At 38.4% G+C, this 14,749-nt stretch overlaps 1 protein-coding gene across 1 annotated transcript in view; it reads left to right on the top strand.

The window, feature by feature from the left end:
• Positions 1-14,749, top strand: part of LOC119735047 (probable aconitate hydratase, mitochondrial) — a gene marked incomplete at its 5' end in the record, with an annotated part of 46,558 nt that overhangs the window by 20,193 nt on the left and 11,616 nt on the right. The window contains 6 exons of the mRNA XM_038208738.1: positions 830-923; positions 1,564-1,701; positions 5,922-6,033; positions 6,575-6,697; positions 9,904-10,053; positions 13,035-13,132. Of these exons, the coding sequence (XP_038064666.1) occupies positions 830-923; positions 1,564-1,701; positions 5,922-6,033; positions 6,575-6,697; positions 9,904-10,053; positions 13,035-13,132 (715 nt within the window). The remainder of the gene's footprint in view (positions 1-829; positions 924-1,563; positions 1,702-5,921; positions 6,034-6,574; positions 6,698-9,903; positions 10,054-13,034; positions 13,133-14,749) is intronic.

The following is a 14,749-nucleotide window of genomic DNA, read 5'->3' as shown; positions in this document are numbered from 1 at the left end:
TCGGGGACATATCAACACAAAAAACGCCGGGAACCAACCATGTTTTCGTCGCACGCATCGCGTAGTGCAAAGGTCATGTACACCGACAGTGTTGTGGAATCGTGCATGTTCCCGATGTTTCGTGTCGAGTATAACGTTGGAAATTCGGGCTTAGCTACAACAAGAGAAAGATGACAACGGGGACTTTGTGTCGGATTGGCTTTTTCACAAAAAATAAAGTTCAGGTTTTTTTCAAGCAGCTATTCTGGCTTTTTCAAGCAGACCCAGTTCCGGTTTTTTTATTCAAGCAGACCCTGTTGCATCTCTGATTATAATCAGCTGCGCTTGCGTGTGTGTCGTGTCAATGCTTGCGTGCGCATCGCCGAATTAAAAACGAAGTACTAACAGAAATTTCCAAAATGCGTCTTTAGACGCATCGTTGGAAATAGTCTTCTTTGATTGTTTTCTCCAAAATGATAGCTTGCCAGAAACAATAATTTCACAGGGAGTTTAGTCCCATCACCATCTTTAAACCAAATATGATTTTCAACAATAATTTTGTCAGTTACTTTTTGGATAGCTGCAAATGATAGACTGTAGCTTTAAAGGAGATCACTTTGGTAAGGGAAAAAAATCGACTGCTGTGAATGCTACACAGTTTGGTATAGCAACTAGGATCAACAAGTCAAAGGTTGGAAAAAGATCAGTCATTAAGGGCTTTGTGTGTGAAGAATAGCCTGTGCTTGAAAGCAGTTTGCCTTAGAGTGATGAAGGCTTTCATTTTGGATTTTGGAATTGTAACCTGTTTAGTCTGTGTGATAATATTTTGTTTCTCTTTCTTGGTTTTGAGGTCTGATTGGGAGTTGCACAAACAGCAGTTATGAAGACATGAGTCGGTCAGCTAGTATTGCCAAACAAGCATTAAGCAAGGGCCTCAGATTTCAGTGAGTATCTCTTAAAATTACTAGCAATTAAAGAAAACCAAAAACCCAGCTGTCCTCGGTCAAAGATACTTGCCTGACATTGCTACCATCCACCCTCTCCAGAATGTTCATTATCATTGATTATGTGTGTGTAAAGTAATGTGTCAGTTCGGTATTCCAACTGTTCTTGTCCAAATCGAGATTTTAACAATATTCAGTTCAGGATAAACATGTCAAATGAATGCACAAATATACAAGTTTATGGGGGCAAGGGAAACCGAAACTGTAAAAAATACTGCAGTTTTTCTTGTAATCTAAACCTTTTGAAGAACACGACATGCATGTACTGTAAAAGGTTGTGCTGTTCAACATTTTCAGAGTTTTGTATTTAATTTAGAACAAACATTTTCCTTCAGTTTAGTTTTGTGTAATATATTGTAATATATGATTTTGATCATAAATGGTGGACTGTTAATAATGAAAGGAAAATCCTCACATTTTGAAGTGGAAACACACACTGTTGGTGTACTGTACTGGCCTATAATAACAATATAGCCCAGATATGTGACACAGGATCAACCAGGCAGTTGTACTTGGCATTGTTTTCAGATAGGACTTGTGATACAAATACTTATGTATCACTATGTTATTGTTGTTCTAGGTCTACGTTTACAGTGACTCCTGGTTCCGAGCAGATTCGTGCAACCATAGAAAGAGATGGCCAGGCCTCTGTGTTCAGAGATAGTGGAGCATTGGTGCTGGCTAATGCATGTGGTCCGTGTATTGGCCAATGGGACAGGTTGGTGCCCTTAAACATGTGGAAGAGTTGTCAAGAATGATTGTCTCCCTAAAAAATCTTGTTTCTTCATTGTATGATTTTTTTTCGGATTTGATGTGATGATATCAGTTGGTTGTTATAGTTTTGGAAATGGTTGAATATTACGTTGCGTTAGTGCAACGTAACTCCATTCTGCAACAAAGTCATATCTTGTGCGAATACGCTCCGTGCAACAAGGTCGTATCTCGACGTCCATTGACTTTGTGTCCATTGACAATCTTACTCAGTTGCCATTCAGCATTCATTTATAACATAAACCTAATTTACAGCATTAACATCTGAAAAAAATTTACGAAATTTGAAGCATACTGTTTTTCGTAATTCAATTTCAAAGGTCATTTCATTACGCATTTCCTGTGCGCTTCATGGTATGATTTTGGTTTTATTTTATGAAATGGAGGCCATTCAAAGAGCTTTAATATGATGTACAACTTGGCTTTGTAGGTGCTATAGTTTTGGAGATACAAGTATTTAAAGTTTGGAGGTAATGCTTATTAGTCAAAAGTTCATTGACGTGTATCTTAAAATGTAAGGAGCCAAACAACAAACAATTGCAGTTCTGGGGGTTTCTCATATAGGTCAATCATCACACCAAATATCGTTTCAATCTGTGAGGGTCGGGTCCAAAATTGTGTTGAATTGACACGGAATGACCCATAAATGGTCAGAAAGCACTGAGCATGCAGTGCTTATAACTTTCAGTCGTTAGTGGGCAAAACCAACTATTAAGATTTTACATCATACCAACACCAGAAATCTGTCAGAGGTCATTGATTGTGTTACCTACTGTTGTATTGGATATGATCCTACTAGCAGATAGACAGAGAGCTGGATAGGGCTTAATCAAAATTTCGGGAACAAATCCCCTGATTGTCTTGAAGCAAAGTACCATCGACCCTGATCACAGAATGGCCATTCTTAAGTTTTCTAGATCAGACTAAGGCTCCCCACAATGCCAAATGGGGCCAATTTTGCATTTAATCAAAATTTTGAGAACAAGAACAAAACCAGTATCATTTGATAGCTTGGAACTTGTAGTTATGACCATGACAACAGGTTGAATTGAAACTTCACAGATGTACTAGATATATTCAGGTGTCCATTAAATGAATTTCCGAAGTGGGAAGAGCATATCAGACTTCTGTTGCCCTGGGACAGGTCAGTTAACTTTGTATACCTTAGTTCTCACTTATTGTCATTTTTATTCTTCAAAACGCACATTTTTTGTGAACCAAGCCACAACTATTAAGTGAAAAAGAACGACATTGCAACTATTATTCTACACTCATGTTATAAATTCAGATCCAAAAGACAGTAGGGTGACCTCTGACCTCTTTGTAGTGGCAGCCGCAACAATGATTAATTGGATGGAAGTTCAAAGCTTGGTGTGAGATAGTGCTAGCGGCAAAGACATAAGCATATGGTCTTGCATGATGGGGGCATGCCGCCCGGAAAAATTTTGACAAATGAGACAAATTTCTTGTTATTTTTGTGCAAGGAGGTGCAGTGTTTTTATTCAAAGCAACAGATAGTGACTGATTCATGATCTTTGCACGGAATCGAAGTAGCCAAAGCGCTTTACCCAACCATGAAACATTATTTCTAGTTTGCGATAACCAGCCACATTTTGTATCAGATGCTCTGAAGAACAAAATTGTCTTTGGGTCTGAATTCATGACATCATGTAGAAAATACATTTCTGTTTCATTATTTAGACTTGGGACATCGACTTGAAAAGTTGGCATTTTGAAGTAATAGTGGAAAAATGGGTATACAAAGCTCTTGACCTCTAAAACTTCACCATGGGTCAGATATGAACTTTCTCTACCTTTGAAAATTCATATCATGGCAAGAATTCAAATCGAAAGTTTAGATATGGGTCGTGGAAAAGTAGGGTTTGAATAATACATCTTTAAATATCAATAAACAGGGTATACAAAGTTAAAGGGAATATACAACATTTGCAAACATCGAAAAAAAAAAACTACCAAGTTTTTGCGAAATACCTTAATAGGATGTTGGTAAATGACAGTCTAAAGCATCCTGTAAAATTATGGCACCTGGTATACTGTCATTTTCAAGAAAAGTGTTATTTTTGTATCAATTTCCAACGCTGATCGGCCGATCAGCGTTGGAAACAACTGGCTTTTTTTCAAATACTGGCCCCAATTGACCATCGCACTTGTTTACAATCGATTACAAACCTATGAACGGGTACGAGCCAGCTAGACTGGTTCCCTAACCTTACAATTCCCCAATGTATGTAAACTGCTCTGTTTCTTCTTATATGGAGTCAGGGAACCAGACTACAGGAAAATGATCGTTTTTCTTGGTTTTTATAGCATTTTCGAACCCAAAACCTCCAAAAAGTCAGTGTAACTATATTTGCTTTATATTTCCAACCCCCCAATTCCAACCATTTCTGAAAATTACAGCAAAAGCAAATGATGTATATTCCCTTTAATTGACCTCTCGAAAGTCACCAGGGGACAACTATGAAATTTTCTCACATCCGATCATTATATTCATTGTATAAAGAACCAACGTACAAAGTTTTATGCTTTAGTCTCAAAGTGCACAATTGTTTACGATATTTGACTTAAACAGCTCTGTCTATACCCACTGCCCCTTAAGATTCAATTCAATCTTTAGCTTCAAACTGGAAAACTGATGTGTACAACGTACTATATATTTGTTTTTTAATTGGCCAGCTCCTGCTACCTGTGCTTTCGCATAATTACCCATTATTTTAAGCAAACGTTGATGTCTGTAATGAAAGGACTCCCGAACATCTGTCGTATCTATAGAGTTTCAATTCAACCTGTTAAAATGTTTTGTTGTTATGGTCATTTAAAGTCGGCACTCTCATGCGCCCTCTGACGTTACATGCTCCATGTAATGTAAAAGTTAACATTTAAGCCTATACCTGTTTTGGTAATTGGAAATTTTGTGACGAAGGTAATCCCCTATTTTCATAAACTTGGTGTCCAAATAACTGCATGACATCAGAACAACTGTTAGAGAAACTTGGCAGAATGCATTGCAACGATAGGAGCCCAAATTTACATGGAGGGTTGCGGCCCGCCCCCCTCCGTGCTCTTCGTGCTGCTCTTAAGTTAATTAGTCTGACCAAAAATCACTTTTAAGTTATATTTTCATGTTCCACAAGTGCCAAGGCATCAATAGAAGTGGTTTTATTTTCCCATTTTAAATTTGTAGAACATTTGGACAGTTTCAATTCGATCTGTTAGTCGCACTGTCATGCACGCTTTCATGTGCATGTACTTTTCAATGGGAAAAGTAAAATTTAGGCCAACCTGTGTTGGAAAATGGACATTTCATTACAAAGTTATGCCCTTTTTCATGAACTTGGTGTCAAAATAACCGCAAGACATACAAATGTACGAACAACTGTCAAAGAAACTTGGCAGGAACAAGGAGGGGGGGGGGGACCATATTTCAATAGGTGGCGCTGTTCAAATTCCAGGATTATTAACACTATATTACAGAATAGTGTACAAATACCGGTACCTTCTATCTAAGCTGCTTCTGTCCGTATTTTGAACAGGTGGACATTATACCAGTATATTCTTTGGGGGTGTCAGAGCAAGGGGGGAGGGGTGTTTCGCATAATTTTTAAGGAATTTTTACGACTTTTTTGGGGACAGAGCTAGGTTTTTTTTTTACCCCCCCCCCCCCCCCCCCCCCCCCGGATCCGCGCCTGCAAATGGTACTGGTTTCGTTCTTGTTCTCAAAATTTTGATTAAATGCAAAATTTGCCCCATTTGGCATGGCGCCAATGAGCCTTAGTCTGATCTAGAAAAAATTAAAAATGGCCTTCCTGTGATCAGGGTTGATGATACTTTGCTTCAAGACAATCAGGCGATTTGTTTGCGAAATTTTGATTAAACCATATCCAGCTCTCAGTTTCAGACTACAGCAAGTAGGTCAGTGGTTGAGTCCCATGCTGGTAAATATGTCAAGTCTTGCTGCAGAAACCAACTTAAATATTAAAATACAATATGTAAGTTTTCTAAGAAATTGCAAGAGCAAGTATTGCACTCAAGTGCTTGTATGATTCATGTGGCCATTCATGTTGAATCAGTAATCCAGAAGCATATGGAGCCAAAAGAGGGAGATTCAATAATCCAGCCACTCATTTTCAAATTTTTTTTTTAAAGGCAAGATGTAAAGAAAGGTGAGAAAAACACCATTGTCAGCTCATATAACAGGAATTTTACTGGTCGCAATGATGCCAACCCAGCTACTCATGCATTCGTAGCCTCACCTGAGGTAGGTCTTATCAGCAGAAAGTATAAAATAGCCCTAGTAATTTTGAAGTACAATCATAATTCTTGTGTAAAAAAATGGAAAATACATGTACATGTACGCAGTCTAAAAGTACAAATTCTAACTTAATTCAGAGCTTTATTAAAGTTTGCTTGACATTCACAAACTTGCACACTTGTAAAGAAAGAAAATGTCGGTCTAGCTTCCACTAAATGCAAAGTTGGAGGCTTTCAGTGGAAAGCAGGGGAGAAACAACAATTGTAAAATCAGTATTCTAATAATAAAACTGAAATCAAGTTCATCATAAACGATCAGTTTTAAATGAATATGAATCGTGTAATAAATAATGGTTTGGCTGATCAACTCAAACAAAAGGTATCATCATTGAGCCCAACTTACAAAATTGATTGAAGAAACCAAGTTACTGGTAACAAAATAGCCTCAGACAAACAGAACAGGTCTGGTTTTGCATTGAAACATCATTTTGTTAAGAGTATCACATTTTGTCTAAACTGTACATACATTTATATATTTGTTTGTGCAGATGACAACAGCATTAGCCCTGGCTGGTCGCCTTGACTTCAACCCTATGACTGATGAACTAATAGGAGCCAATGGTGAGAAGTTTAAGCTAGATAGCCCATATGGAGATGAGCTACCCAGCAAGGTATGGTCATATACTCCTTTATATTTAGGATTTTGTCAATTGATTCAGAGGTCCAATTACAATATTCCTTTGAAATTTTAAATTAAATGTCAACATACTAATTTGATTTAGTAGAGGTTCGTGTTTGTTGAGTTACAAACACAGAGTGGTCGGGCGGACAGCCTTTTTATTAGACACTGCCCAGCTAAGTTAGGAAGATATGTTTATGTAGAATAAAGGATCACAAAATTAAATCCCTTCCAGTACAATCAATTAGTTTGTTACAAACATGTATCTTTAACAGTGTGATAAACATTCTATGTGTGCAAAAAAGTTATTTCTGGTTTGATGACGTCATCAGTCAAAAACAGTAAGCGAATACCAATAAAGTTCGGAGAGGATAAATTTTCATTGTGAAGTTAAAATATCATATGAAAATATGTGATATATAATTGTTTGTATTAATAACACTAAACTTCCGGGTTTGATGACGTATTAATAACACCTTACATGTACTTCCGGTTTGATGACGTCACAGCATTAGAGATCCAAAGGTGAACACTGTAATGGATATCATTATTTGGACTACGAAGATATAACGAATCAAATGATAGAATTAAATTAAAAATATGATCCTTTTCAAATTATCCTTAAAGTAACTTCCGGTCTGATTACGTCATGAATTTGAAACCATGCCAAGTTATCTGTGGTTAATCAGAGAATATGAGGGGCAATTTGGTAAAATTTGGACGAATGGTTTTAAAATTAAAGAAAACAAACTCTATTTTGTGTGCCGCTGGGGGGGGGGGGGGGGCCTTTCGGATGATGACGTCATCACACTGTTTTTGTGTGTGTGTCAGGTATTCCTCACTTAACACTTTCATAATTTATATGTGTGTAGTAAAATGCTTCCGCTTTTGAGTTATATTCGGTTTTTATTGCACTTCCGGTTAAACATCGGAAGTGAAGGTCAAGCGGTTTTGCATCTGGGGACAAGAAATGTTTCGCACGGCATAGTCTACAACCTCACGAAAAACCGAACACGATACTCTATTTAGTTCAAAAGATATAGCGCAAACTATTTTGTCAAAATTTGCCCTAAAATCGCTTGTAATTTGATACCTGATGACGTCATGATGACGTTACAAAGATTATAACATCTTCGTAACATGGTACAAGTTCACACTAAGTTTTATGATCATTGCTTAAACTGTTTGGAAGAAATTTTGCTTTGTTTTTATTTCAGGCTTACGTCTTCATTTTGAATTCACGTAACTTTTACCTTCCAGTAGACCCGGAAATAAAGGTCAAGCGGGTTCATGTACACAACAAAAAATGTTTATCAACTAATGGTCTATCTGATTACAAAGTTGGAATATAATTGATCATTTTGTTTAAGAGTTATAGGTGAAAGTAATTGGCCACTTTTTCCTCTAAAATCGCTTGTAATTTGTAATATGCACCACTTGGGATGAGGGTCGATATATATTGAAAGTTACACAAGTTCATATCATAAACCGTCTAGGAGAAAACCCGCGGAGAAGTATTGTCTGAAAAAAAAGAAAAAAAAGAAAGAAGATTAATCGTAACAACTCCAAAGAGTGTAATAATTATGGGGAATGGTACATTAGGGGTACATTAGGGAGACATAGGGTTGTGCACAAAATTTGTCCAACTCTCATGACCCCAAACCCCCTTTTTACCTTGTCTTACCGCACAAATGTTGATACATTTATGTTGTGGACCACGAGCAATCGATCTAGCCTATTTGCGACTGGAAAATTTTGCCTCTTAATAGGAGTTGTGACGTTAGGGAGACAGTGAAATGTCTCCTTAATCTACCTGGTCTCCCTAAGATACCGGTATAACTTATGATGAAAACATGTCTCTTTAACCCTAACCCCCTAGGCCCTTGTTGCTTACAACCATCCTCAATCCTCCAAAATCCTCCAAAATTTTGCAACTCTGCCTAAATTTTTCAAAATTGTCAGACAGTCCTGCCTCAAAATGCTTTCATCCTCAATCCTCCAAAATCCTCCTCATCCCAAAATTTTGCACTCGTATTTAAATAAAGGATGACCAACGCCAAATCCTTCAAAATCATCAGACAGTCCTGCCTCAAAATGCATTCATCCTCAATCCTCCAAAATCCTCTTGTGCTTCAATCACCATTCATCCTCAATCCTCCAAAATCCTCATGTGCTTCAATCACCATTCATCCTCAATCCTCCAGAATCCTCATTTGATTCAATCACCATTCATCCTCAATCCTCTAGAATCCTCCAAAACCGCCAGGAGGATTTTGGAGTAGTGAGGTGGGTTAGGGTTAAGGGTACATTTATACGTATATCTGAGTAAATGATAATGAAAAGTCTCAGTTTCCCCCAAAAATGTAGAAGATTAGCACTGGTAAATGACTTCAGAATTGTAGAAGCATTCTTTATGTAATCTAATTATATAACTATGGAGATATGAACGTTAGGAGGCAGAACTCCAGTACTTCAAAGTGTTATAGGATCATCGCCGCGCTCGAACTGGCAACAATAGAAAGCACCTGGCGGCCAGCTTACTCAGTTGCTCACTACGCTAATCTATATTTAATAGAGATCCATGCTCACTAAAGCTAGAAGAAAGAGTTTGCATTGCTTTGAGGACAGCACCATGGTAATACGCATGCGCAGTTGTCATACATGGCCAAATATGAATGATTTTGAGAGTGTTTGTTCAGAGTTGGCTAATACTGGCTAACAATGTGGTCAACATCACTGAAATAATCATTTCATGCTCTATACCTTCAGCATGAAAACTTATGAAATTTCCCAAAATATTACATTTCATAAATGATGTATTGCCAATTATTAAAGATTTCCGAAAAGACATGATAACTTATCGGAAAAAAAGATCACTTTATCTTCAAATTACAGGAATAGTAGCATTTTCAAGGACCAACAACTACACATCGATAACTTGAATTCATAACTCACATCTAACAACTGCGCATTTGTTAAAACCTGTCTTGCCTTAAAATATATTATACATGAGGTTGTTGGTTACCAACCAAAAAGGCGGCGACGACGATCATCATGTTCAAAGGCCGCTTGCATTCACGCTTCAAAATTCACATCAAAATAACTCCATTGAGTTGGTACTAACAATTTGAAGTTCAGCCCTGGCTCATGGACTGCTATGTATATGGCTGTTGATGTTTATTTGTGTGTGTTTTTTAGGGTTTTGATCCTGGTGAGGATACCTATCAACCTCCTGCTGATAGCAAGGTGCAAGTAGACATTGATCCGAACAGTAAACGTCTTCAAGTCCTGGATCCATTTGAGACATGGGATGGTAAAGACTTGGAGAATATGGCTGTTCTCATTAAGGTACAAATTCAGATATGATGTTATGGTAAAGTTCAGATGGAGGGTAGAAGATTTTTTGAAGAATATTGCAACTGCCTCTTGGCAATTGTTCCCTACATCCCATCATGCTGATGTGGGAGAACTTAAAGGGACTCTAATATAAGGTGCCAACACCTAAGTTGCACAATTTATCTGTCTATAAATTTTTCAAATTGATGTGCTTCCGTGTGGGAAAACAATGCAGTTCACAGTGTCAGGCGTAACAGGCTCCATGCAGGAACAACAAATGACGCTGTGTGACCACCACCATGAACTGTATGCCATTGCATGGGCATCAGACACACAGCAGCCATGGTATTCACATAGCTGCCAACCGTTACGAATTTTTCGTAATTATTACGAATTGTTTGTTAAATTACGAAAATATGATTTGCCACTAAAACATTACAAATTTCCCATTTTCTACCTAACATAAAAAAAAAAAACTTGTAAAGTATCGTTTTTGACCGAAAACTTCTGGCGAAATGTCGCGATAATGGATGGACTGGTGACAAGTCTAATAAGAATGCAGTCAAGCACCTGATAGACATCAATGCAGTGTGCGCAGTGGAGTACTTGAGGACCAGACTAAAACTATTTTTAAATGGTGTGTCATTTGTGTGCATCTCGTGGATGTGTGGTTGTGTGTACTGTATGTGAGTATTTTTCAGTGACGATCGTGAGCACAAATTTGGTCGCTTATTGCCGGGATGAGACCCATCAGTGCGAGATTTTAATCATGGAATTTAATAAGAGTATGGTTGGAATAATTGGTAATAGAGTTTCAGTTTGTCACAATGTCCAGAAAAGATAAATCAGCACGCGTTTGCAAGGTATGTTGGCGGGATATTTCTATTGCATACGTTGGCCCTATTAAAATCATTGTGTGTAAAAACATTGATACGAACTCGAAATTCCACATCGATAGCATGCATCTTAAACAAAATATGCGCACATGTTATTATTGTTATTATTTATTTGACTTCAACAAACAAATACAGACATTAAAACAAAATTAATTAAAAAAAATATATATCAATTTTTTTTTTTTTTTTTAATATTATCTTTTGGCCTACAGTACATTATTATTCACAACAAGAATGGTATGCACATGTATGTGTACATGTAAACCATGTACCTGTACTCGATGTTGGTAAAGCTTTTGATAAAACAAGCAGTTGAAAATGACCGCGCGTGTTGATTACTAATTGGGATTTTGAAAAGTTGGCAGCTATGTATTCAAGTGCCTGTCATGTCTCTCTCGTGCCTTTCTTTGTCAGCATTGAGGGGATACATGTGCACTACACAGATTACCTCTACACATATCCCTTCTTACTGTTGACTTAAGTTGAAAATACAAAGCTGAGTCGGAACGTTCCCGTTCCATTTGGAACGTTCCTTTTGGAAACACAGCCTGTTCCCACTGGGAACAACCGCTGTTCCGCGTGGTAACACTCTCTGTTCCCAATGGGAACAGTTGGTGTTCCCAGCAAGCGTTCCCAAACGCTTAAAGAACACTGCGTTCTCATCGAAATGTTCCCACTGGGAACACTCGCATTTGGGCATTAGGAAACCATTCATTACCCGATTGATACGATGCAGTGCATGCTGCACGCGTGACACGCGACACTGAATGTGGCGGAAGACGGACAAAATAATGCAGATTAAAAAGGTACGTGTCGTCGTAATATGTGCATAGGTATTGATAGATTTACGTTTCAGCTTAATTTAATTGCAGCGTGTAAAGCGAAAATATCGCCGCGGCCACGGGTGATCATTGGGTGATCATCGGTGGTGGCGCACGTACGGGTTGGGTCCATGGGTAGCCTGCTTGGGTCGGTCAACGCGTCCGGCGTCCGTGCACATCGTTTTTGCCGGGCCTGTACGCCCACTTTATTGCCCGGTCGATGTGGCCGTACCGTTCGGGTCCAAGTTGCTCGGACTAGGGTCCTAAACTCCAATAATACTAATACTTCAGTTTCAACAAACTATAACAATCTCCAACCGACTTACCAATACTAATCCCGGGCATGGCAATCCCGTGAAAGCGCCATTCAAGTACTCACGCAAGATGCACAGAATTTGAATTTAATACACATTTGTTGTGAAACTGGTGCTGCGCCAGTCGTATACGACAGGGACACAGCTGGGTCACGTCAACATACAACAAAAATACACAGTGAGGTACGTGGGCATTTTGGTGCATCACGTCATGTACATGCATAGAAAAGGCAGAGTACATTCCCGAATGGGTTCGATTATGAGTGTTCCCATTGGGAACGTTGGGAACGCACAAATAAGCCCGTGTTCCTAAAAATCATCAAACGTTCCCACCGGAACGTTCCTTTTGCAGTGGCGTAGCACGGTCATTTTTATTGAGGGGTAATTTTTTTTTGAAAAGGGCACTTGCACATCAGTGCTGAAATGTAGACACGTTTTTTCCCCCGGACACTTGGCCTACGTAAAATCAAATAGTGTGTGGGGGGGGGGGGGGGGGGGGCTGGTACTATCTGTCGATGGGGGTGCTGTTCAAAACAGACAATTATGCACACTAACGGACAATATATGGTGCTTTTAACGGCGATACATGAGCGAAATTAACAACGGCCAATGGCACCAAAAAGGCCACAACTTACTTTTAAAAAGGGCACTTGTTCGGAAAAAAAGGGCACTTGTTAAAAAAAAGGGCACTCTTTAAACAATATTGGTGGAAAAAGGGCATTTGAATAGAAAAGGGCAGTCTTTGCAAAATATTGGGGGGGGGGGGGTAAATACCCCCCCTTACCCCCTGCTGGCTACGCTCGGTGTTCCCAAAAAGAACACTCGGTTTTCCCAATGGAACCTTATGAGACGCTCCCTAAACATAGTCTTCTTGCTGAGTCAGGATCCACAAACTTATTGCTAGTATGAACATTTGTTAAATGTTAACAAGGAATGACGGAAAAAAAATGTTTTTCCAAAAGGTGAAAGGCAAGTGCACAACTGATCACATCAGTGCTGCAGGACCTTGGCTCAAGTATAGAGGTCATCTAGATAATATCTCCAATAACCTTCTCATTGGGTAAGTCTTGGCAGATAGTTTTTTCAGCTGTGATTTCTAGTCTTATTAATACTTCATTAAAATCAATGTAAAATTTGTGTGTGTTTATTTACTATATTCATGTAATTGAAAATAGTGTGTAAAAAACTGAACGAGCAACTCCAAGGATGGCTGAGTTATTTCAGATCTGGATTTTTTTAGCTTACGTACAGTAAGTACACTTAGCACAATTATCAATTCTTTCCCCCGTAAAAAGTACTGGTTTCTTTGAGCATTTTGATTGTGTGAATAGAGCATTATGTGTAAAAATGTATTCATGTAACCTATGCCATTATTGAGTAGAAGAGCAGTGCAGTGGTGCATGCTCACAGTGTGAGCATTTTTCAAGATTTTCCCACAAAAATGTGATTTATGGTAAATTATAATTTCCAAAAAATATCCATCAAAAATTTATGAAAACAGCAAGTAAAAATTATCATGAGCATAGTTTTAATCTTTTAATCTCTTTCACCAGTCTTTAACCCTAACAGAACCCAACCCATCAAACCCAACAGCAAGTTTTGTTGGAATCTGTCGGGATTGGTACAGTACCCTTAAACTGACAGTCTTTTACATTGGGTTGGCACACCTCCAGAATCAAAGTCAGAAAGATGTGTGTGCAGTTTCCCATATGGTGTTGGAATTGAGTCACACGGTAATACAGTGTGTGAAGCATGCGTGTAGTACAGTACAGCTGCACACGATGATATGCAACGGTACCAATGTACAAACCGCCCGCTAGCACATGGCCGGTCGGTCAAGGGTAGCCTCATCTGCTCATGAACGATCCAGTGGATAAAATCCAACATGTGCGATTTCCGGAGGTTTCAGATTTAGTTGTATAAAATGCAATGCCTTAAAAATCCCGATGAGTATCTTGAGGATGGTGAAGAGAGCATTAGTGATACATTTCACCGGCAGTTGTTGGAAAAAAAGACGATAATGCCAGGGTTCGACCTTAACTTTTTTTTTCATCAGCCAGCCAGGCTACTGAAACAGACCCTTAACAAGCCCAGGGGCATTTTCACTAGCCCGCATGTTGTTGGTTTTTTTAGTTCAAATACAAAATGGCGTACTTTCAGGCTCAATTCTGAGGCAATTTTGTCAGTGTTTTTAATTAACAGATCTAATAATTTAACCCTTTAAAACAGTTGATAAATTAGACACAAATTGATACAGGCTTGCTTTAATAATAATAATAATAATAGTAGTAATAATAATAATAATAATAATAATGATAATACCGGGCATTTAAATACGCTCTACTTTGTAAAACAAAATCACAGCGCTTACAATGTACAGTTGGCTCCCATTATAGCGAAAACGGTTAGGACAAAATTCCGGTTATGACAAACACATATCTTCGGTCCCGGCAACATTGTGCACATGTCTATGGGAAAAAAATCGCTTAAGACGAAAACGGACAGTTGGAAATTCCTGTTAAGACGAAAGGTTTTGGCGACCCCGTTGACTAAAAAAGCATTGTTTGCAACCCATTTATTACGAAAAAAAAAATAAAACCACAAAAGCTTAACTTCATGGCTTTTTTTTCTTTCAGACCTAATCTGAAAGCAGCATAATTAGGGTCATGAAAGGGTT

The sequence above is a fragment of the Patiria miniata genome, unplaced genomic scaffold, assembly GCF_015706575.1.
Source record: "Patiria miniata isolate m_02_andy unplaced genomic scaffold, ASM1570657v1 HiC_scaffold_28, whole genome shotgun sequence".
Lineage (NCBI taxonomy): Eukaryota > Metazoa > Echinodermata > Asteroidea > Valvatida > Asterinidae > Patiria > Patiria miniata.
This window is presented reverse-complemented; position numbering and strand designations above follow the sequence as displayed.